The 24,283-nt window shown below is 44.8% G+C and overlaps 1 protein-coding gene across 6 annotated transcripts in view; it reads right to left on the bottom strand.

Moving 5' to 3' along the window:
- Positions 1-20,342, bottom strand: part of LOC123994720 (kinesin-like protein KIF21A) — a 51,473-nt gene extending 31,131 nt beyond the window's left edge. For all 6 annotated transcript variants that reach the window (XM_046297642.1, XM_046297644.1, XM_046297643.1 and 3 more), the window contains exons 1-2: positions 19,943-20,342; positions 1,713-1,935 (exon numbers count right to left, since the gene is read on the bottom strand). In XM_046297642.1, the coding sequence (XP_046153598.1) occupies positions 1,713-1,935; positions 19,943-19,983 (264 nt within the window). In that variant the 5' untranslated portion in view covers positions 19,984-20,342. The remainder of the gene's footprint in view (positions 1-1,712; positions 1,936-19,942) is intronic.
- Between the last annotated feature and the right edge of the window lie 3,941 nt (positions 20,343-24,283).

Raw genomic sequence — 24,283 nt, 5'->3', positions numbered from 1 at the left:
CGAGCGAGAGACAGAGAGAGCGAGCGAGCGAGAGACAGAGAGAGAGCGAGCGAGACAGAGAGAGAGCGAGCGAGCGACAGAGAGAGAGAGCGAGCGAGCGAGCGACAGAGAGAGAGCGAGCGAGCGAGAGACAGAGAGAGAGCGAGCGAGCGAGAGACAGAGAGAGAGCGAGCGAGAGACAGAGAGAGAGCGAGCGAGCGAGCGACAGAGAGAGAGCGAGCGAGCGAGCGACAGAGAGAGAGCGAGCGAGCGAGCGACAGAGAGAGAGCGAGCGAGCGAGCGACAGAGAGAGAGCGAGCGAGCGAGCGACAGAGAGAGAGCGAGCGAGCGAGCGACAGAGAGAGCGAGCGAGAGAGCGACAGAGACAGAGAGAGAGCGAGCGAGAGACAGAGAGAGAGCGAGCGAGAGACAGAGCGAGAGCAGAGCGAGAGACAGAGAGAGCGACAGCGAGAGAGAGAGAGAGAGCGAGAGACAGAGCGAGAGACAGAGCGAGAGACAGAGCGAGAGACAGAGCGAGAGACAGAGCGAGCGACAGAGCGAGAGACAGAGCGAGAGACAGAGCGAGAGACAGAGCGAGCGACAGAGCGAGAGACAGAGCGAGAGACAGAGCGAGCGACAGAGCGAGAGACAGAGCGAGAGACAGAGCGAGAGACAGAGCGAGCGACAGAGCGAGAGACAGAGCGAGCGACAGAGCGAGAGACAGAGCGAGCGACAGAGCGAGCGACAGAGCGAGCGACAGAGCGAGCGACAGAGCGAGCGACAGAGCGAGAGACAGAGCGAGCGACAGAGCGAGAGACAGAGCGAGAGACAGAGCGAGAGACAGAGCGAGAGACAGAGCGAGAGACAGAGCGAGAGACAGAGCGAGAGACAGAGCGAGAGACAGAGCGAGAGACAGAGCGAGAGACAGAGCGAGAGACAGAGCGAGAGACAGAGCGAGAGACAGAGAGAGACAGAGAGAGAGACAGAGAGAGAGACAGAGAGAGAGACAGAGAGAGAGACAGAGAGAGCGTGCGAGCGAGCGAGAGAGCGAGAGAGAGAGGAAGATAAAGTGAAGGGGTTTGAGAGAGTGAGAGAGTGAGAGACAGACAGGCAGAGAGAGAGAGATGGTGAAAGAGAGCCTGATAGATAGATATGAACATGTACTGTAGAAAGTCAGTCACATGTGCTAATCTATCAAGCCAATAAAAACCCTGAGGTCGGTCCTGTTAGAACATGCCTGCCTTTGCTGAGTTGACTGTTTTCATGGCCTGTTTGAGTCTCTCTTCATATGAAACGAGATCTATTGAAGACTTGGAGCCTAACAGTTTCCAGCAGTGCTGTATCACTCACTGAGACAGTTGTGAGGTTTGATAAATGGTGTTGCCACAGTCAATGTGAGTTTAGCGGAGTTACAGTATATCCCTCACTGAGTCACTGATAGGACTTTGATAAATGACTTTGTGTCATTTAAATAACATGTTCTGCTTGCTTACAGTAACAACACTGTTTTTGAATTCATCCGGCAAGGGACCAGAGACCACAGGGCACGTGGTGGATTCCTGTGTGTGGCAGAGCCAAGCCATTTCCTTGGGTGTGGCCAGCATTGCACCGCATTGAGTCTGTAGGCAAATATGGTGTGTGTGCGTGTGTGTTTTTTCATGCATTTGTGCACGTGTGTATATTTTTTGCATGTATGCCTCTGTGTGTGTGTGTGTGTGATGCAAATATCTGACCTGTCCATAGGCGAAGATGGTAGCGTTGTACCCCTCGAAGCATCCCTCGATCAGTTTCTCAGTGCAGTGTGTGTAGATGCTCTCCTGCTGGGAGTCCATGTCAAACACGTAGTCGTACGTGAACGCCTTGTCTTTACCCAGCATCACCTGGGGCTCGGCGGGCATACAGAACGTACAGATGTGACATCCCTCGATCTTCTCCCTCGCCAGCTGAGGACGAATCCTGAGAGAGGGCGAGAGAGATGTTGGGTTAGGCTTTGTAACTGTATAAAACATTTAACCTGAACAGACACACAGAGAGAGAGGGAGAGAGAGACAGAGAGAGAGAGGGAGACAGAGACAGGGAGACAGGGAGAGAGACAGGGAGAGAGACAGGGAGAGAGACAGGGAGAGAGACAGGGAGAGAGACAGGGAGAGGGAGAGAGAGACAGAGACAGAGAGAGAGACAGAGAGAGACAGAGAGAGAGTTTATCACGCAGATGCTTTGTGTGCTTGGTTTCCTTCGATGTCTTAATTGCTGATGGTTAAATTTGAGGCACGGAAAAAACATGATCCCATAACAGTTAGTCACTGCATAACATTCCACCCTTCCATAGACGTTGATATCTTCACTTGTGGCATGTCATCAGACGAGGCATGGGAACGTTATCCAATATCGTATTGTCACTAAACCCGATGCAAGTACTTATTCTGATGTGTTGACATATTGACCTGTGGTATGCAGGGATGTGGCATACAGCAGGTACATATAGAGTCCTTAGCTCCTTGACAAAACCTCAAGGGCAAAGCTTTGAGTTTGCCTCCGGGGCAAGCAGAGTTTGAACGGAGAAAGTTTGATAAGCAGAGTTTGAAAGTTGCATGTCGAGTATGATTCAGGGCTATGGTTGACTTTTAGACATTAAGTTAACCACCTAACCCTGTTTTCCCCGATATGTAATGTGTGAGTACTTTATTGCTTTATAAAACGGTTACTGTGCTACATACATTAGATCTGTTGTTGCAGTCATTAGTAATATGAGTATTATTCACAAACCTGTTTTTCTAGGGGCCTGTTGAATCCCCTGGTAATACCATGGGGTATTCAGTATCTGGGGACTGGAGCGTGTGTGCATACCTGCGTGTTTGTATGTGTGCCTGCGTGCGTGCATACCTGCGCGTGTGTATGCGTGCGTGCGTATGTGTGTCTGTGATTCTCCTCACGCTGCCAGCATACTCCACCAACCTGCCCCTATACAGAGGCCCTCAGTGTTTGAGCCTGGGCTCAGAGAGGAGTGGAAGCTGTGGAGCTACACTAGGTAAACAGTCACACCCTGCCTTGCAATTCCCCCATACACGCTGCCCCTGTCATATTTCAGATGTCTAGCTCATCACAAAACTCACTGGACAAATGTCACCGGATTTCAACTGAATTCAAATGGGAAATATTCAGAAGGCTTGATGGAAGACTACTGTAAATAAATGTACCACTTGTGTTAGGCAGCCTGTAATTGTCTTAATAAGGGCGGTAATTGTGATTGTGGAAGTGTGTACTGTATCCTGACTACACACACACACACACACACACACACACACACACACACACACACACACACACACACGCTACTGTGGTATTGTGCCCCAGTGACATCAGATCCTGGCAATTTAGCATCCTCTCTCTGGGATTACACAGTGAATGAGAAGAGGGGACAAAGCGAGGGAGGGATAGATGAGAGGAGAGGAGGAAGAGAAGAGGGGGAGAGGAGGCTGCATTACCTGTAATGTTAAACCTCTAGATCATCACCTGGGTCATAACTTCCTTCTGTATTTGCTACAGAGTATTTCAGTACTTCAGTATTGCTGCTGCCTCAACAGGTAGGCTAGTATACTAGTCCATTACTGTTCTCTTTGTTCATGTTCCTGCAGAACACCCCTCTGACAGACCTCTATTTGATATGTTTTAGAGGTTTGGGGGAGTCAGGGGGAATCCATAGTAATCCCTTTGGCCCACTTCCTAAAACAGGACAGAACCATCACTGTTCTCCACCAAAACAAAGATAATACACATCACTGCTTACCACTCGTTAAGTCACAATAATGCTACGGAAATACCACAAGTGAGAATGCTGGGCCAGCCAAATATGAGATCAAAGATACTAGATAATACACAGCACTGGTCATGAGATTACATTCAACAGCATTTAACTTGGTGCCAAATGTCCCTACACGAGGAAAGAGTTCAGTGCAGTTTGAATCACATCATTGGCCTGATTGATTGTGATGAGAGCATCCCAGCCAAGGTGGTGACGCAAGACAACCAGTCAAACAGTCCTTGTGTGTGTGTGTGTGTCTAGGACTCCAGCCTTGTCTGCGACATCTCCCAGTGTCTCCAATACACAAACAGACCCCCTCCCCCCCTCAATCCCAGTCCAGACACCAGCGATAATTTACTAATTAGAGAAGGATATAAGATACTGGAGAGAATCAATAGATTGATTTGTTTAAATGCACTAAACCAACACATTTGGAGACACAGAACCAGATATACATTGATCTATATGGCTCTGGTCTAGAGGCATATACTGTTTAAACAAACATCTGATCTGAAATGTCTTCCTGGTGTTGAAAAAGCAGCTTTGAAGTGGCAGTGGTCAGTTGAGTTTAATGTTTTTAGTCAAGGGGGGGGGGATCTGTTGACAATCTTGAACTGGTCAAATATCCGGGGAGAATCTCAATTGCGATTCCATGTTTCCTTGCTTCCTCTTTCTTTGCCTCCTTCTCAAAACCTGTTTTGAGAAGGAGGCGAGGAGAGAGGACATGAGGAATCAAGGAAATGAAAGTGAGATTCTCCCCCGTCTGTACATTAGGGCATTCTCTTGGTGAAAGCTCTATGAGGTCATCAACAGTGGATGAGTGCCTCTGTTATTTTGAGGTCTATAAAATATATAATGAGAAGCCTATGCGTGTTGAGCACACTTCACAGTGCAGTGAGTGAGCAGTGCACTTGTGTGCATGACATTTGTCCTCTAGCTGGGACAGTTGACCGACAGGTTTCAGGCTATGAGTCAAATGAAAACACTGGATCCGTCAGGGAGAATAAGGGTTGGCGTTTACAGTAACTTCTCCATACCATCATGTAGACTTTGAAAGCACTAATCCGCCCTTGAGCAGTGATTTTCAATACCGGTCCTGGGGGCCCAGACTGGTGAGCATTTTTGTTCTAGCCCAGCTCTGACAAAACTAATCAAGGCAATCAGTGATTAGGCGATTAGTTGAACCAGATGTGTGTTAGTGCTGGGCTGAACCAAAAATGTACACACCCTTTGAGTCCAACTCCATCCCCATGACCAGCATAGAACAACACTACACCGTAGTGCCACAAACCATTGAGTCTTATGTCTTGTTTTCTCCCAGAGGAAATCTAACTCTCCAGTTCCTGTAACTCTAAAGGGGCCCCAAAGCCTTTGCCTAACACAGTACAGGGGGACTGACTGACTAAGCAGTGAGCACCTAGCTCTCTATGATAACGGCTATATATTTATCCAGTCAACCCCCCGGTCAGGTTAAGCCTGCTTCATGGAATATAAAATAGCTATTGTTTAATGATCAAATCAAATTTTATTTGTCACATACACATGGTTAGCAGATGTTAATGAGAGTGTAGCGAAATGCTTGTGCTTCTAGTTCCGACAATGCAGTAATAACCAACAAGTAATCTAACTAACAATTCCAAAACTACTGTCTTATACACAGTGTAAGGGGATAAAGAATATGTACATAAGGATATATGAATGAGTGATGGTACAGAGCAGCATAGGCAAGATACAGTAGATGGTATCGAGTACAGTATATACATATGAGATGAGTATGTAAACAAAGTGGCATAGTTAAAGTGGCTAGTGATACATGTATTACACAAGGATGCAGTAGATGATATAGAGTACAGTATATACGTATGCATATTTTTTACATTTCTTTTTATTTATTTAAATTTTACCTTTATTTTACTAGGCAAGTCAGGTAAGAACAAATTCTTATTTTCAATGACGGCCTAGGAACAGTGGGTTAACTGCCTGTTCAGGGGCAGAACGACAGATTTGTACCTTGTCAGCTCGGGATTCGAACTTGCAACCTTTCGGTTACTAGTCCAACACTAACCTCTAGGCTACCCTGCCGCCCATATGAGATGAATAATGTAGGGTAAGTAACATTATATAAGGTAGCATTGTTTAAAGTGGCTAGTGATATATTTACATAATTTCCCATCAATTCCCATTATTAAAGTGGCTGGAGTTGAGTCAGTGTCAGTGTCAGTGTCAGTGTCAGTGTGTTGGCAGCAGCCACTCAATGTTAGTGGTCGCTGTTTAACAGTCTGATGGCCTTGTTTTTCAGTCTCTCGGTCCCAGCTTTGATGCACCTGTACTGACCTCGCCTTCTGGATGATAGCGGGGTGAACAGGCAGTGGCTCGGGTGGTTGATGTCCTTGATGATCTTTATGGCCTTCCTGTAACATCGGGTGGTGTAGGTGTCCTGGAGGGCAGGTAGTTTGCCCCCGGTGATGCGTTGTGCAGACCTCACTACCCTCTGGAGAGCCGTACGGTTGAGGGCGGAGCAGTTGCCGTACCAGGCAGTGATACAGCCCACCAGGATGCTCTCGATTGTGCATCTGTAGAAGTTTGTGAGTGCTTTTGGTGAATTTCTTCAGCAACCTGAGGTTGAAGAGGCGCTGCTGCGCCTTCTTCACGATGCGGTCTGTGTGAGTGGACCAATTCAGTTTGTCTGATGTGTATGCTGAGGAACTTAAAACTTGCTACCCTCTCCACTACTGTTCCATCGATGTGGATAGGGGGGTGTTCCCTCTGCTGTTTCCTGAATTCCACAATCATCTCCTTAGTTTTGTTGACGTTGAGTGTGAGGTTATTTTCCTGACACCACACTCCGAGGGCCCTCACCTCCTCCCTGTAGGCCGTCTCGTCGTTGTTGGTAATCAAGCCTACCACTGTTGTGTCGTCCGCAAACTTGATGATTGAGTTGGAGGCGTGCGTGGCCACGCAGTAGTGGGTGAACAGGGAGTACAGGAGAGGGCTCAGAACGCACCCTTGTGGGGCCCCAGTGTTGAGGATCAGCGGGGAGGAGATGTTGCCTACCCTCACCACCTGGGGGCGGCCCGTCAGGAAGTCCAGTACCCAGTTGCACAGGGCGGGGTAGAGACTCATGGTCTCGAGCTTGATGACGAGCTTGGAGGGTACTATGGTGTTGAATGCCGAGCTGTAGTCGATGAACAGCATTCTCACATAGGTATTCCCCTTGTCCAGATGGGTTAGGGCAGTGTGCAGTGTGGTTGAGATTGCATCGTCTGTGGACCTATTTGGGCGGTAAGCAAATTGGAGTGGGTCTAGGGTGTCAGGTAGGGTGGAGGTGATATGGTCCTTGACTAGTCTCTCAAAGCACTTCATGATGACGGAAGTGAGTGCTACGGGGCGGTAGTCGTTTAGCTCAGTTACCTTAGCTTTCTTGGGAACAGGAACAAGGGTGGCCCTCTTGAAGCATGTGGGAACAGCAGACTGGTATAGGGATTGATTGAATATGTCCGTAAACACACCGGCCAGCTGGTCTGCGCATGATCTGAGGGCGCGGCTGGGGATGCCGTCTGGGCCTGCAGCCTTGCAAGGGTTAACACGTTTAAATGTCTTACTCACCTCGGCTGCAGTGAAGGAGAGTCCGCATGTTTTCGTTGCAGGCCGTGTCAGTGGCACTGTATTGTCCTCAAAGCGGGCAAAAAAGTTATTTAGTCTGCCTGGGAGCCAGACATCCTGGTCCGTGACTGGGCTGGATTTCTTCTTGTAGTCCGTGATTGACTGTAGACCCTGCCACATGCCTCTTGTGTCTGAGCCGTTGAATTGAGATTCTACTTAGTCTCTGTACTGACGCTTAGCTTGTTTGATAGCCTTGCGGAGGGAATAGCTGCACTGTTTGTATTCGGTCATGTTACCAGTCACTTTGCCCTGATTAAAAGCAGTGGTTCGTGCTTTCAGTTTCACGCGAATGCTGCCATCAATCCACGGTTTCTGGTTTGGGAATGTTTTAATTGTTGCTATGGGAACGACATCTTCAACGCACGTTCTAATGAACTCGCACACCGAATCAGCATATTCGTCAATATTGTTATCTGACGCAATACGAAACATATCCCAGTCCACGTGATGGAAGCAGTCTTGGAGTGTGGAGTCAGCTTGGTCGGACCAGCGTTGGACAGACCTCAGCGTGGGAGCCTCTTGTTTTAGTTTCTGTCTGTAGGCAGGGATCAACAAAATGGAGTCGTGGTCAGCCTTTCCGAAAGGGGGGCGGGGCAGGGCCTTATATGCGTTGCGGAAGTTAGAGTAACAATGGTCCAAGGTTTTTCCACCCCTGGTTGCGCAATTGATATGCTGATAAAATTTAGGGAGTCTTCTTTTCAGATTAGCCTTGTTAAAATCCCCAGCTACAATGAATGCAGCCTCCGGATAAATGGATTCCAGTTTGCAAAGAGTCAAATAAAGTTTGTTCAGAGCCATCGATGTGTCTGCTTGGGGGGGGATATATACACGTCTATGATTATAATCGAAGGGAATTCTCTTGGTAGATAATGCGGTCTACATTTGATTGTGAGGAATTCTAAAAATCAGTTGAACAGAAGGATTTGAGTTCCTGTATGTTTCTTTCATCACACCATGTCTCATTAGCCATAAGGCAAATGGCCCCCGGTTCAGAAGAGGTGGGCTAGGTGGGGTAGGCCTCTTCTCTGAGATGATGGGCTGACACACACATGGACTGACACACACACATACATGCAAGCAAACACACACGCGTACGGACTAGAGGTGGACCGATTAATCGGAATGGCCGATTAATTAGGGCCGATTTCAAGTTATGGGCGCCGATTTGCCCATTTTTAAAATATATATTTTTTTATACCTTTATTTAACTAGGCAAGTCAGTTAAGAACACATTCTTATTTTCAATGCCGGCCTAGGAACGGTGGGTTAACTGCCTCGTTCAGGGTCCGAACAACAGCTTTTCACCTTGTCAGCTAAGGGGATCCAATCTTGCAACCTTACAGTTAACTAGTCCAACGCAATAATGACCTGCCTCTCTCTCGTTGCACTCCACAAGGTGACTGCCTGTTACGCGAATGCAGTAAGCCAAGGTAAGTTGCGCTGTTTATGACTTCAAGCCTATCAACTCCTGAGATGAGGCTGGTGTAACCGAAGTGAAATGGCTGGCTAGTTAGCGCGCGCTAATAGCGTTTCAAACGTGACTCGCTCTGAGCCTTCTAGTTGTTGTTCCCCTTGCTCTGCATGGGTAACGCTGCTTCGGTGGTGGCTGTTGTCGTTGTGTTGCTGGTTCGAGCCCAGGGAGGAGTGAGGAGAGGGACGGAAGCTATACTGTTACACGGGCAATACTAAAGTGCCTATAAGAACATCCAATAGTCAAAGGTTAATGAAATACAAATGGTATAGAGGGAAATAGTCCTATAATTCCTATAACTACAACCTAAAACCTCTTACCTGGGAATATTGAAGACTCATGTTAAAAGGAACCACCAGCTTTCATATGTTCTCATGTTCTGAGCAAGGAACTGAAACGTTAGCTTTCTTACATAGCACATATTGCACTTTTACTTTCTTCTCCAACACTTTGTTTGAATTATTTAAACCAAATTGAACATGTTTCATTATTTATTGATGTATTATATTAAGTTAAAATAAGTGTTCATTCAGTATTGTTGTAATTGTCATTATTACAAATACATTTCTTTTAAAGTCCGATTAATCGGTATCGGCTTTTTTGGTCCTACAATAATCGGTATCGGCGTTGAAAAATCATAATCGGTTGACCTCTAGTACAGACACACACACAGTAGAGCTCCTGACAGAGACTCTCACCATGTGACATGTCCAGTTAGCCTCACGCTGGCGGCCTCATTACAGCGATGACAGTGACTGCCAGAGGAGCACCATGCTAACTCACTAACCCCTCTCAGAACAAAATGGACTGCGCCAGGCTAGCTCACTATAGCAATAACCCATTCAGAAGCAGCTGTCCTGGGCCTGAGCCAAGACTCTCCTTTCTCCCCTATGGACCCAGTCCGAATTATCTGGGGCAGCCTTGCCTATCTGTCTCTCTTTGTCACATTCTCTCGCTGTCCTTCTCTCCCCTTCCCCTTCCTCTCCCTCTCTCTGTCTCCCTCTCCTCTCTCTATTCTCCCTCTCGTTCTCTGTTTCTCTCATTCTCTCCCTCCCACTCTCTCTCTGTCCCCTTTCTCCACACAGCCACCACCACCACTACACATTGACCTGGTTCAACGGGCTGAAAGACGCAGGGCCAGGCAGTAGCACAGTCACATTTCTAGCCAGCATAATATCCTACTAAACAAATGCACTTAAAACAGAAGGGCTCTTATAAAATTAGAGATGTACTGCAGGCCAGAGGCCAGGGGGCACTGACTGCGCCAGGGAAGTCTGGTGACCGTCCTAACCAGTGTTCTCTGCGATGGATATGTTTGAGTCTATACAGTATGTGTGTAGATCTCCATGAATAATAATAACTATGATGGTAAGAAAGGTGATTCAGCCACAGCATCATCATGCTGACTCACTGCAGATCAGGACCTGACCTCAGAATCCCTGCCTCAGCCAACCACAATGGTTCCCCGAGAGACCATCCCGCATCACTTCCCTGCTGCAAACCACAACAGCAACATCAGACTATTGTAAAATCTAATCTCAGCCCTAATCTAATTCTAGAGCTACAACGAGTCCCGAGAAGCATCTGGACCCAAAGTGTAGGGAAAAACAGGCGCGATACACAACTAGATTACAGGAAACAATCAATCATTCACTTATTCATGACTTCTTCGCATTCATTTGTGACGAAAACAGAAAGGAGAGGGAGTATTGCTGCCCTGTGCCCACACATTACAAAGAGAGGAGAATGGAGTCAGGCGGCTGGCTTTTTAACTCCTCTCATAGAGGTTAAATTGTGGCTAAGTACTTGAGGAATTCATGCACTAGGAACGGGGTTTTAAAGAGCCGATGCAGCTGTTTTTATATCAATATCAACTCATTTCTGCGTAACAATTAAGTACCTTACTGTAATAGATTTCCATTAAGACGGGCAAAACTGTCTTTAGTAAAAATCATTATAATTTGGCTAGGACTGTGTGGAAGGGGAAAACTGAAAATCAGCTGTTATTTATTGGCAGAGAGGTTTCAAACTCTCTTTGTTATTAGTCATTCAATCAATTTCCTGCATGTTGATGTCTCCGTGGAAAGCCAAATCTCCTGCCCATGCAAAACCGCTGACTAGAAGGTCGGGTGTAGATTGTGTTTTCAACCAGCAACTATCAGTAAATAACAGTGATCAATTTTGTTCACACTTTTACAGTGTTAGTTTCATCAGCTTTTGTACAATTTGGACTGCATTGTGCATTGGACCTGGCCCTTTACTCCCAGGGCATCTTTACCCTGAGATACTGATGCTGTAGAGCAGGGGTTAAGGAGGGACCATTCAACACACACACACAAACATACATACATACATACAGTTGTGGCCAAAAGTTTTGAGAATGACACAAATCTTAATTTTCACAAAGTCTGCTGCCTCAGTTTATATTATGGCGATTTGCATATACTCCAGAATGTTATGAAGAGTGATCAGATGAATTGCAATTAATTGCAAAGTCACTCTTTGCAGTGCAAATTAACTGAATCCCCCTTCCCAAAAAAAAAACATTTCCACTGCATTTTAGCCCTGCCACAAAAGGACCAGCTGACATGTCAGTGATTCTCTCGTTAACACAGGTGTGTGTGTTGACGAGGACAAGGCTGGAGATCACGCTGTCATGCTGATTGAGTTCGAATAACATACTGGAAGCTTCAAAAGGAGAGTGGTGCTTAGAATCATTGTTCTTCCTCTGTCAACCATGGTTACCTGCAAGGAAACACGTGCCGTCATCATTGCTTTGCACAAAAAGAGCTTCACAGGCAAGGATATTGCTGCTAGTAAGATTGCACCTAAATCAACCATTTATCGGATCATCAAGAACTTCAAGGAGCGTGGTTAAATTGTTGTGAAGAAGGCTTCAGGGCGCCCAAGAAAGTCCAGCAAGCTCCAGGACCGTCTCCTAAAGTTGATTCAGCTGCAGGATCGGGGCACCACCAGTACAGAGCTTGCTCAGGAATGGCAGCAGGCAGGTGTAAGTGCATCTGCACACACAGTGAGGCGAAGACCTTTGGAGGATGGTCTGGTGTCAAGAAGGGCAGCAGAGAAGCCACTTCTCTCCAGGAAAAACATCAGGGACAGACTGATATTCTGCAAAACGTACAGGGATTGGACTGCTGAGGACTGGGGTAAAGTCATTTTCTCTGATGAATCCTCTTTCTGATAGTTTGGGGCATCTGTAAAAAAATCTTGCCCGGAGAAGACAAGGTGAGCGCTTTCATCAGTCCTGTGTCATGCCAACAGTAAAGCATCCTGAGACCATTCATGTGTGGTGTTGTTTCTCAGCCAAGGGAGTGGGCTCACTCACAATTTTGCCTAAGAACACAGCCATGATTAAAGAATGGTACCAACACATCCTCCGAGAGCAACTTCTCCCAACCATCCAGGAACAGTTTGGTGATGAACAATGCCTTTTCTAGCATGATGGAGCACCTTGCCATAAGGCAAAAGTGATAAGTAGCTCGGGGAACAGAACATAAATATTTTGGGTCCATGGCCAGGAAACTCCCCAGACCTTAATCCCATTGAGAACTTGTGGTCAATCCTCAAGAGGCGGGTGGACAAACAAAAACCCACAAATTCTGACAAACACCAAGCATTGATTATGCAAGAATGGGCTGCCATCAGTCAGGATGTGGCCCAGAATTTAATTGACAGCATGCCAGGGCGGATTACAGAGGTCTTGAAAAAGAAGGGTCAACACTGCAAATATTGACTCTTATCAACTTCATGTAATTGTCAATAAAAGTCATTGACACTTATGAAATGCTTGTAATTATACTTCAGTATTCCATAGTAACATCTTGACAAAAATATCTAAAGACACCGAGGCAGCAAACTTTGTGAAAATTAATATTTGTGTCATTCTCAAAACTTTTGGCAAAGACTGTACACATACACAAAAATATGCCCACAAACACAGAAATGCAAACACACCCTTCTCTGACCCTTTATTGCACCTGAAAATGAGACCCGGGAACTGTAGACACTGGGCTTAGAGTGATCTTCTGAAACACATACACAAACACCGATAACTGGTTCTGTTGTTGTGCTGCTGACAGAAAGTGTCTCAATCAGTTTTGAAAGGTCCCCTTGAAAGAAGAATGAAAAGCATCAGCTTCGCCCTCTATTCTTCGGGAATCAATCAAACTACAGGAAACACTACAGCAGCCTCTCCTCTCTCTTGTACAGCACCTTCAGTTTGACGGTTAAGTTGTACATGGTCATTATGAAACTAACTACAGCAGTCAAGGAAGCAGGCATCTGATGCACAATGGCCTATGGCAGGCAGGTTGTGTAACGCGTCTCCTCTATCACATGGGTAGGAGCAGAACAGGCCTGGGTTAATGGATGCCCAGGGTTAGAGGAAGAAGAGAGGAGATGGAACTGTAGCCCTTTCCTGCATTCAAATGACCCATTGGCCTCATGTGTAGAATTGTATTATTTTTCATAATTAATAAACATTATTTAAAATCTGGTGTTTCTATGTCAAAGGTTTTGTTATATTTCAGTTTTCTGTGATGTATATAAAGTGTTGTATCGGGATGCAAACTCAAAATTGAATAGACTTTAATTCTATATCTGACATGGTACAGGTGTCTTATTTTTTATGCCCATAACCGTGTGTGTGAGGTGTATACTGTTGATTCAAAGTAGACTCTGTTTTATCCCACTGCAGTAAAAGGTTCACAGGAATATTCTTATTGTCATCATCATCATTATCTGATGACATCCACTCATATGATATGCCTCTGATGGAGATGGGCTGGGGGCGATGAAGAAATGGGCTGGGGGGGATAAAGAAATGGGCTGGGAGGGATAAAGAAATGGGCTGGGGGGAAATGGGCGATAAAGAAATGGGCTGGGGGGGGGGGGATAAAGAAATGGTCTGGGGGGATAAAGAAATGGGCGATAAAGAAATGGTCTGGGGGGAATGAAGAAATGGGCTGGGGGAAAAGAAATGGTCTGGGGGGATAAAGAAATGAAGAAATGGGCTGGGGGATAAAGAAATGAAGAAATGGGCTGGGGGGATGAAGAAATGGTCTGGGGGGAAGAAGAAATGGTCTGGGGGGATGAAGAAGAAGAAATGGTCTGGGGGGAAGAAATGAAGAAAAATGGGCTGGGGGGATGAAGAAATGGGCTGGGGGGATGAAGAAATGGGCTGGGGGGATGAAGAAATGGGCTGGGGGGGGGGAGAAAATGGGCTGGGGGGATGAAGAAATGGGCTGGAGAAATGGGCTGGGGGGATGAAGAAATGGGCTGGGGGGGAGGGATGAAGAAATGGGCTGGGGGGATGAAGAAATGGGCTGGGGGATGATGAAGAAATGGGCTGGGGGGATGAAGAAATGGGCTGGGGGGATGAAAGAAATGGGCTGGGGGGATGAAGAAATGGGCTGGGGGGATGAAGAAATGGGCTGGGGGGGATGAAGAAATGGGGGGGGTGAAGAAATGGGCTGGGGGGGATGAAGAAATGGGCTGGGGGGATGAAGAAATGGGCTGGGGGGATGAAGAAATGGGCTGGGGGGAATGAAGAAATGGGCTGGGGGGGGCTGGGGGGTGAAGAAATGGGCTGGGGGGGTGAAGAAATGGGCTGGGGAGGGAATGAAGAAATGGGCTGGGGGGTGAAGAAATGGGCTGGGGGGAATGAAGAAATGGGCTGGGGGGGATGAAGAAGTGGGGGGATGGGGGGGGGTGATGAAGAAGTGGGCTGGGGGGGGAAAAAGGCACTTAAATGGAAATATTACTTCCACTGTTATCTGACTGACATCGTCCACTGTCGTCATATGGAGTGGATTTCATACAAAGTGCTCCTGTCCTGACACTAATGTTATGCTGGTTTCAATTATGACATTGTGAAGCAACACGCAAAAGGCAAACACTGTGTATTGTGAGTGTGGATAATGATGTCAACTGTCATCATTCCCTGTTCAGGACATCAGGTGTGATTTTTCTTTTTCCTTCTGCCTTAGAAGCACCTGACTCACTGACTGACACATAGTTTAGTGTCTGTCATAATGACAGGGTTGTAATGACGAATACGTGCATTAAGCTATGTTTACAGAGCATCACTGTGAGTAATACAGTAGCTACAGTAAACAATAACAGCTGACAACAACAGTGTCCGTGTTTAATGCTCAGTCTTCAACTGAGATATGGTCCATTGTACTTGCTTTTAGGAACAGTCTGTCCATTGTTAAGTACTGTACTGGAGTGGAGATCGTGAGGCGAGTCATTGGATAATTCTCAACGTCAATGCTCTGTGATTAACAGGTACTAACAGGCCTTTTCGCCTCAGAGCACAGAAAGACAAACTGCAGTTTTCAACAAATTATACAAGTAAGCGCCTCAAACAAATCAACCAACCAACTATTTCCTAAAAATGTCTTCATCAAATGTTTTCATCAAATGGTCTTTGAATGACTGTGTCCAGTCTAGTGATGTCACTTCAGTTACCAAAGCCACTAGTGAAAGAAAGGGGAGATTCCCTGGCTTAAACCTGGCATGGCTTTTCTACATGGGTGAGTTATGTCCATTCACAGGGTCACCACACTGGGCAGAGGGTTCACTGACCAGTGGCCACAGCTCTACTGCTTCCTGGGTCAGATTTCACGGTGCAGCTATAGGGAAGAGCAGGAAAAGGGGATGCAGGGGTCCATGCAGTGGCTGTCGGTTTCACACTGTCAGTTTGGGGGGAAACCAGGACAAGAGACAGAGGACACACACACACACACACACAAATACACACACTTCCATCTTATCATCCTCAAGCCCAGCATTATGATGAATAACACCAAATAACAGTGATCATATATGGAAACACTCTGTTGTGACAGTTAAATACCTTTATGCCACAAAGGGAACTCTGTCAAAACACTAGAGGACGACACTGACTGACATTCAACCTTGTGAGTTGGAGTTATTTCGGATGGGAAAAAAACAACCCCAAAATGTTTTGCAATGTCACGGACAAGGGCAATGAGTAAGAAAATACATTGAGGCACATTCTTCTCTTCTGGCAATGGGATACCAGTGAGATTCCTAAAACACATCATTTTATCCATCTTGGCTGAGTTAATGTATCTGACCTCAAGCCAACACAAGCTTATCTTGTGATATTCTGTGGTGCCATTTGAAGGGCTTGCATTGTGACAATGCTGGGATTTTAGGGCCTGTTGTGTGTTGTATGAAAGATACATATCCCATCTCTGTGTGAAATACCTCCTAATATTAAAAAAGTAAACACTCTGTCCCTCTGGCTGGCAGTCCGGGGCAGTGTTGTACCTCTCTAGTATAAAGGACTCAGACTTGGGATTCAAAATCATTTAGAGAAGTCTCAGCTACAACACAAAGCCTTACTTGGATACTGAGAGAAGTGGATGAAATTGAATAGATACTGTAACTATTATTGTCTCTCGTAGTAAATCAGGACACTTTGTAATATCACATGACGTGTGCCGGCAGATGGTTCGTGCATATTTAAGAATAATCAACCTGGGGAGGAGCTGAGCTTTGATGGACACTCTGAAAAACCAACTACTGGAAAGGACGTTACTCTTTGAGGGTTTGGTCCCATTGCCCAATAGCAGCTGTTTTGGTGACTTTTGCCCCACATGAGAAAATCTGAAACAGAAGCTGGACACAATAAATATTACACTAGGATAACATGACATGTCTGTTATTGTGCCAATTCTATTGCTCTCTGAAACAAGTGTCTTCTTTTGACTTGGCCTTCAGCTGAAATTGTTTAAAAGGCCCGTCTAGCTTCGAACGTGAACAACTTGAAACCTGAAACGACCGACACTGTAGCGTAGCTCCAGGCTTGAGGCGATGCATACTTAATGCGTCATTCACTTCAAGGATATTCATGAAACAACCACTTGACTTGCTCATATGGTCACACTTCACTTTACCAAACAAACATACTAACACTTACATGGGCTAAATTGCTTTATTCATGAAACAACCACTTGACTTGCTCATATGGTCACACTTCACTTTACCAAACAAACATACTAACACTTACATGGGCTAAATTGCTCAAAACGATCTGTTTATTCCATTTAGACTGAGCTCATACGAGACTGCCCAGTGAATAAATACTTTGATATAGTTGTGTCCAGAACAGCTATACCTTTTGTCTGTGTGTTTTAACAGCACTGGCCTAAAAACATGAAACGAGTGCAAACGTGTCATGTGCAGAAAATGAAAATGTGTAATGCACAGGAGAAGAAAAGAAAGAAAAAAAAAAAAAAAAAAAAAATCGAACAAAAATCTAGATGCCAGTCATTTATGTCCAAGAGCAGCATTGGAAAACATATGTTCATGAGAGACACTGACTGACTGACTCTGTCGCAGTAACGCAACCCTAAAAAAAAACACGACTGTGCACTTCTGGTGCCAAAGCATTGACCTTTGACTTGTAACATTCATTAACTCCACCAGAACACAGCACTTGGGTGATAATGGAACATATGAGCCTTGTGCATGGAACTGGGGCTGAAGCATTAAGCCTCGTTAACAGACAGCAATAGGCCAACTGGCACACGCAGGCTCAGTATCTAACAACAACAAGATACATTGGTTGGTGATCGCTGTGTGTGTGTGTGTGTGTGTGTGTACTGTTACAAGTCAGTGAAAACCTGTGAGTCAACCCGTCTTAAACATGTACGTAGTGACTCTGATAAAGTTGCTGCTCTACAGATTGCACCAACACACAGAAGTAATTACAGCGTTGCCGTGTCTCTTGTGGGTGCTACTATAACTCATCAAGGCTAATGCACTGTGCAGTTGTAGTTGTAACGATAGCAGCTTAGATAACGTTGTCAAGTCATGACAAGAATGATTAAGTGGATGTTTTAACTTACTGCGTCATGTTTTTGTGCTTCAAGTAAGTTAGCTGGGTTGCCAGATATGTGTACTCACGTGCTTTCAAGTCAGTAGGGTTGGACCAAGGCAAGCACATACAGATCTGCCGGCCGCCAGGCTGTATTATACTAGATCAGACTATGAAATGGCCTATATAATAGCATTATCCTCGAGACAGGTTGGCAGACAGCAGACAAAGCTGAGGTCCCTTTGCAAGAACTCCTCTGACACAGGGACAGATAGACATTCAGCCTAATGGACCCAAGGCAACAGCAGAAAGCAGGTGTAGACAAACACAGGGCTGTCTCCGAAACGACTCTCCAGATCTCAAGAGTGTGAGTAACCTTTTGTACTGGAGGTCTATGTGCCTGTCTGAGGGTTTCGTGAAGATTAAACAGTGCCTGTCTGTTTATGAGCCAGTGTAACGGCTGTCCTGCCATTGCGTGTGTGTATGTGTGTGTGTGTGTGTGCGTGCGAGACAGGGATAGGTAGAGGGAGAGAGAAAGGAAAAGCGAGCTACAGGCTTAGAGAGTGACTTGGCGAGAGTGTGCTAGCGTGTGGGTGCGTGAGTGCTTGTGTACATAATGTGATGAAGGGAGCTCTGCGGAGCCGGTGTTCTCAGGATAGCAGAGAGAGCATTAAGGTGCAGGGCGCAGCAGGGTCAGGGAAGGTATCCCTGTGCTGTAGGCTTAAGGGATCTGCTTACTGACCCATACACAGGACACTTGGATTAGCGACAGGTTCCAAACTGTATATCAGGGCCCAGGGGCAGGTGGTAAAGTTGCTGTTAGATTCCTGAAGAGGAAATGGTGTGTGTGTGTGTGTGTGTGGGGGGAGGGGGGGGTAGAACATGTTAATAAAAACCCAGAGTTTTTAAGCATATTATCAGCATGTTATTACATGCTATCTGATCATCTGAGTCGACACATGTCTCCGTTTTCGTGATCACAGTTAGACACGGTAGTTGGTCTTGTCCTGCACAGACTCTCTCTCCTCTGGCTCCTCTATGAGAATCATGAGAGGGAGCCTGATTGTGGAGGAAACAAAATACCAAATGAAAGGTGCAAGAGAGAGGAAGAAGGTACTGGAAAATGCGTACGGTATACAAACGCTAGCACATGATTCATGTAGATGGATACAAGGGTTTACACACACTTGTGTCTGTCTGCGATTTTGTCGTGGGGAGCTAGTTATTTTCACACAGAGGACAGTCTCCGTATTGCCTGTGCTACCAACAGTTCCGTGGCTATTGTCTGGTCATTGAAATAAGTACTTAGTCCTCGCAGTTAAATGCTTTTCAATGTGAAATGACCGTTGTGTATCGTTTTTCTGAAAACTCTACATACAAATATCGTGTTGTGTGATGTGCTTGCCGCTGGTGTATATTGTCTCATGAATATGGCTGCGTTTATATGCAGGAGAGAGGCTTGTAAAACCAAGGCCCAGTCCAGACAGACTTAATAAAGAGAGTACTGGGTCAAAGTCTGCCTGCAGTAACTGGAGAGAGAGAGTGTTAAATTATTATTTTTATTTTCACTTTTGCTTATTATCGAGATGGGGGGGGGGGGTACTGCTTTCTCCTGTCATATCCTCCCCTCCTTCCTTCCTTCATTCATAAATGCATGTAGTCATCATGTCTGCAGCCAGGGCATTGAGAAATGGAGTACTGTTACAGTACCTTAAGCATCAACAAAGGAAACTCATTAAACATAACCTAGGAAATTGTGCTGGCTATATACTTGGTTGGTCTATATGGGGGGGCTGATGGTGACACTTAAACAAAACCAAGGCCGTGCTGCTTTAGTAGTTTGACATTTGACAAGCGTCCTAGAATATATACAAGGAGAAACGTATTGTTATAGCTATCGCCAACCCCTACGTAAACGTTGATTGCTTTGCCACATTTCAATCTACCGTGCGTTACTTTTGAAACGAATGCTCATTTGTTTAGGCTATACACACATGAATGTTATCACACAGTAATAAGGCCATTATAATAGCCCATGCTGTGGTTTATCAACACCGGCATGGTCACAATAATAATAGGTACATTATCCTGGAGAGTCGTGACCAAGAGCATACTTTCCCGAATGAACACAAAACACCATCTAATGTCACAGTTTTACCTCAATGCGACCCGCACCGAACTTTCGTCCTGTCCACTCATGGCTACGAAGTCCGGAGGGTCGTCACCTCTGGAACAACCACGATATAAATAGCTGTATTGTCTTTTTCTTTTATCCGTGTGCAGCAGGCAGCTCCGTTACCAACGCGCTTGAGCCCCCACAGCTCACATCCACTTTGTATAAATAATTGCAATCCGGTGTGAACATTAGTGTGCTATTCTCCGTGCTCTACCTCGGGTGAGGCGCATTCTGAATCATAGTCGAGGTTACATTTTCTATGACATTGCGTGCATTATTCCCGTGTAGAGGCCAGCCATGCTAGGTGGTACTGGCAGAATAATACACTTGCTTGCCCCTGTGCGCGACTGGAGGAGCGAAACGTAATCAAGCCACGCCTTCTGCACCCTACGAATCTGACAAAAACCTTCTCAAGGCCAATTATAGAGGCCAATTGATGGGAAAGGTTGAGTTTATTGATGACCACCAGCTGAGTCTCAAGCAATGACACCACCTTGTTTTCGGCAATGCAATTGAACACGTCCAATGCAGTTTAAAAACCGCCGATCTAATTAAAAATGAAGAGGTTTACCATAGTGTGTGTCGCCATGTGGTTTGACATTCCAATCTAATGTGAATATGTTCGTGAAATACCAAATGGCGTAGAGGCCTAATAGTTACTGTTGCAAAGACATTACTGATGTACGGGTGCATAGGTGGAGCATGGCACCATCGTGTGGTCAATGGTTATGATTTATAAAAGTGCTGTGTGATCCAAATGATTTCCGTCTTTATACAACAGATGGCATCAGATATACGTCACATTGAATACCCCTGTGCTCTGAGGCTGGAATACGCAACCAGCTCCAAAATGACTAACGACAGCACAACACAACAATGAATCAATTATTGTTGAGTTTTACAGTCTTTAGTGGTTGTGATGTTTTATTTACAGGGAAAATACATTTAAGTGCAAAAGTGTCATGAGCCAAGCATGTTTGAAACTACATATGGGATTCACAGTGACGTAAACGAACACTCAGCGCACAGCCTCCGCGTGCAGAACGAACAGCAGTCGCAGAACAGGTGGGCTTAGAACGTTTTGTTTGTTTTCCCGCCCTTAAACAAAATCAGGAGGAGACTAGAAGAGAGGGGAGACAACGCATGTTCTTGTACCTCAGTCCCATGTCTCTCTGGACTGAAACAGCATCACTAGGCCCACAGAACAAAACAGACCCCATGCCCAAAACATAAATGAGTTCGTTACTCTTCTTTAATAAAATCACGACAGAACACATGCATTAGTTACATTAGGTACCATTAAATGAACAACCATTTTGCAAATCACACTTCCAATTGTAACCGTTGCCAAAATTGGATGAATTGCCGAATGACAAAGCCAAATGCTATGACACATGTCAAATACAGTACATTCGGATGTCCCACTTATTAGAAAAATGACAAAATAATTGTATCAAAGAATTGTTAGTATGTCAGTGTTGTGGGGACATACTAGAGTAGGCCTAACTTAACAGTTCCAATTTTATAGAATACCAAAGCACATTTGATTTAGTTTGACTTTGATCCATAGTCTTGGTTAGATAGCTAAACTCCGGGTCAACATGTATACAGTTTCAAGCATCACCTCTCGATTCTACTCATTCCATACCGTTCTCAGTCACTTTAACACTGTTTCATCCAGTAGTATACTGTAGATACTTCCTATCAACAGGGCTGAGCAACACAGAATGTTTCTTTTTTCTTTCTTTTTTACAGTATAGGGAAATCGGGTTTCAAACTATGTCAGGTGTCCTTTTCAAGACACAAAGTATTAGGTAGAATCCCAAGGAATGAGAAGCCTGAATATGTAGGTTCTTTTCAGGCTCATAACCTATTTCATAACAGTAGTTATAACCAAGTATATTACAAAATGTCAACACTTTATTTCCATGAACAACTAACTATTCACGGTGCAAGTTATTGTATTTTCCCTCCCACAATGCTCTCTGTTTAGCATTGATTGAAAGAGACAGTTCAAATATAACATGTGATTGAGGCATCACTCTCACTCACCCATTCCATGCAAAGTATAAGTACCATATTAACAAAGTATACATTACAATATATAGTTTACATATTTATAACTCACATGCATTATTTTCCATGTCACTTCTCTTTAAGACAGTTTAGTCTGAGATGTAGTGGTCAAAATATTTCAGTTGCACTTGTTGTACACTTGTAAATATTCTGCCATTGCGGTTACTGATTTCATTCTGATTTGTCACAGACGTTACCAAGCCAATCAAATAACCCAGCATTAGTATGTGTCACTGATTGAAAATACCGTATAGGGCAGGGATCAACTAGATTCAGCCACCGGCTGATTTTATTCTTGGGCTGATGGTCAGGGGGCTGGAACATAATTACAAATAATGTGTAGAATGCAAATAGACTGCAAGAAGCCCAAATATATATAATATTTGACATAATCATTCCAAACCTTGCTCGGATCTGTGTACGATTACATATCTCTCTCTATCTATATTCAAAATGTTAATCACTTGTAGCTGATTTGCTGGCGTTTTTACAGTCTTTTATTTACAATGATAAAAATACAAAAAAAAATTGCTCTTGGGGTGCCAAATTCGGGCCGCGGACCGCCAGTTGGAGAACCCTGGTATAGGGGATACACTAACACAGCCAGGCTATAAGGCTACAGCACTAGAAGGACTGGTCTTGGATTTTACCTATATTAACCTCAGCAGCGCTGAAATGACAGCTTTGTTCAGCAGAAGATTTACAGTGCATACACAGGTTTGAAGAGGCGTTATCAAACTCTAAAATCCCGACATTAAAAATACAATTTTATGACATTATCAAAAAAGAAACAAACAAAGTTCATAGTATAAAGTCTGAGACAGGTCATTGGTAACAAATATGAATTGCTCAACTAGATTGATTTGTACTGTGGGTGGCCAGAACAAGGTAACATTTAATAAAACTCAGCAACCAAGTAAACTGTACTGAACTACAACGGAAAACAACCGTGTTTATTGTGAAACACAATGTAAACCTCTATGCTGAAGATGTGACTTATGTTTATAGGGGTGAAGATTGCAGACCGAGACAACACAAAACACCCCTGTTCCACAGATATTACCCTAGTGACAGTGAGGAGGGCTTTGCCAGGCGATGTGTGTGTGTGTGTGCGTTAGCGTGCGTTTGTGTGAGTGAGTCCAGTCCGATTCCTGCTGTTCTCTGCTGGAGACAAGACGGAATGCCTTGAAATCCATTGTATTTGTTCAGTGAACCAGAAGCCTATAGCAACAGACCCACAGCTCTGTCACTAATGCACCAATGTCCAATAATAGCTCCTAAGACAACCATCTCTTAGCCAATAACAAAGGTGAAAGTAGTGCACTATATAAGGGAGGGTGTTAATTAAAATGCAGAGCCAGATATTTTGAAAGCTACTGAGGTATTTTGAATATATTACTACATTGCAGTTCTGAGGAAATAACCTGTGAAAAAACACATTCAGTCATGTTATAAGAAAGATGTCCGCAGTGCCAGTAGCTGAGATAACAGAAAGGGACACAAATGTATTGCAGCGGTGGTACTTTACATTTGAGCAGTTGGGTTACCTTGAAAACGGTATGCTTATTAGCCTAACCTTAATGAAGAACTTGATATGATTGTAAAAACGTGTATGTTCATTGTTTGATATCATCCAAAGACCTTTCTAGTAGTTTTTCTTTTACAGAAAGAAGGAGAGGGTGCTCAACCAAAGTGAGTCGAGGTGAAACCCCCAAAAAATGTGTAGAGATCATTGGACAGGAAAAGGTGCAACGCTAGCTCACCGCTCTTTAAAAAAAAAAGTTGAATTAGACAAGTTTAAAAGATTGACATAGAAGGCTATTAAAAGGCTGAAACATCAACCTTTTAAACTCATCCAATAAAATGACACGCTGTGCATTTTCCTGTCCATAGTACTGTTTATTTAACACAAACAAATCTATACAATAAAAGGAGGAAAATACTGTCTCACACAAAATAGCATAAGCCTACTACTTCAGCACTTGGTAACTACGGCAATAACAATGAACTATTCCCCAAATTGAGTAGTTGTCACGCCTTGGTCGTTGTATTTTGTGTTTTCGTTATATGTTTGGTCAGGCCAGGGTGTGACATGGGTTTATGTTGTTGTATTTCGTATTGGGGTTTTTGTATTATTGGGATTGCGGCTGATTAGGGGTGTTGTATAGGCTTGGCTGCCTGAGGCGGTTCTCAATCAGAGTCAGGTGATTCTCGTTGTCTCTGATTGGGAACCGTATTTAGGTAGCC

The sequence above is a fragment of the Oncorhynchus gorbuscha genome, linkage group LG14 (assembly GCF_021184085.1).
Source record: "Oncorhynchus gorbuscha isolate QuinsamMale2020 ecotype Even-year linkage group LG14, OgorEven_v1.0, whole genome shotgun sequence".
NCBI classification, from domain to species: Eukaryota; Metazoa; Chordata; class Actinopteri; order Salmoniformes; family Salmonidae; genus Oncorhynchus; species Oncorhynchus gorbuscha.
The sequence above is the reverse complement of the archived record's forward strand: the minus strand, read 5'-3'. Positions and strand labels throughout refer to the sequence as shown.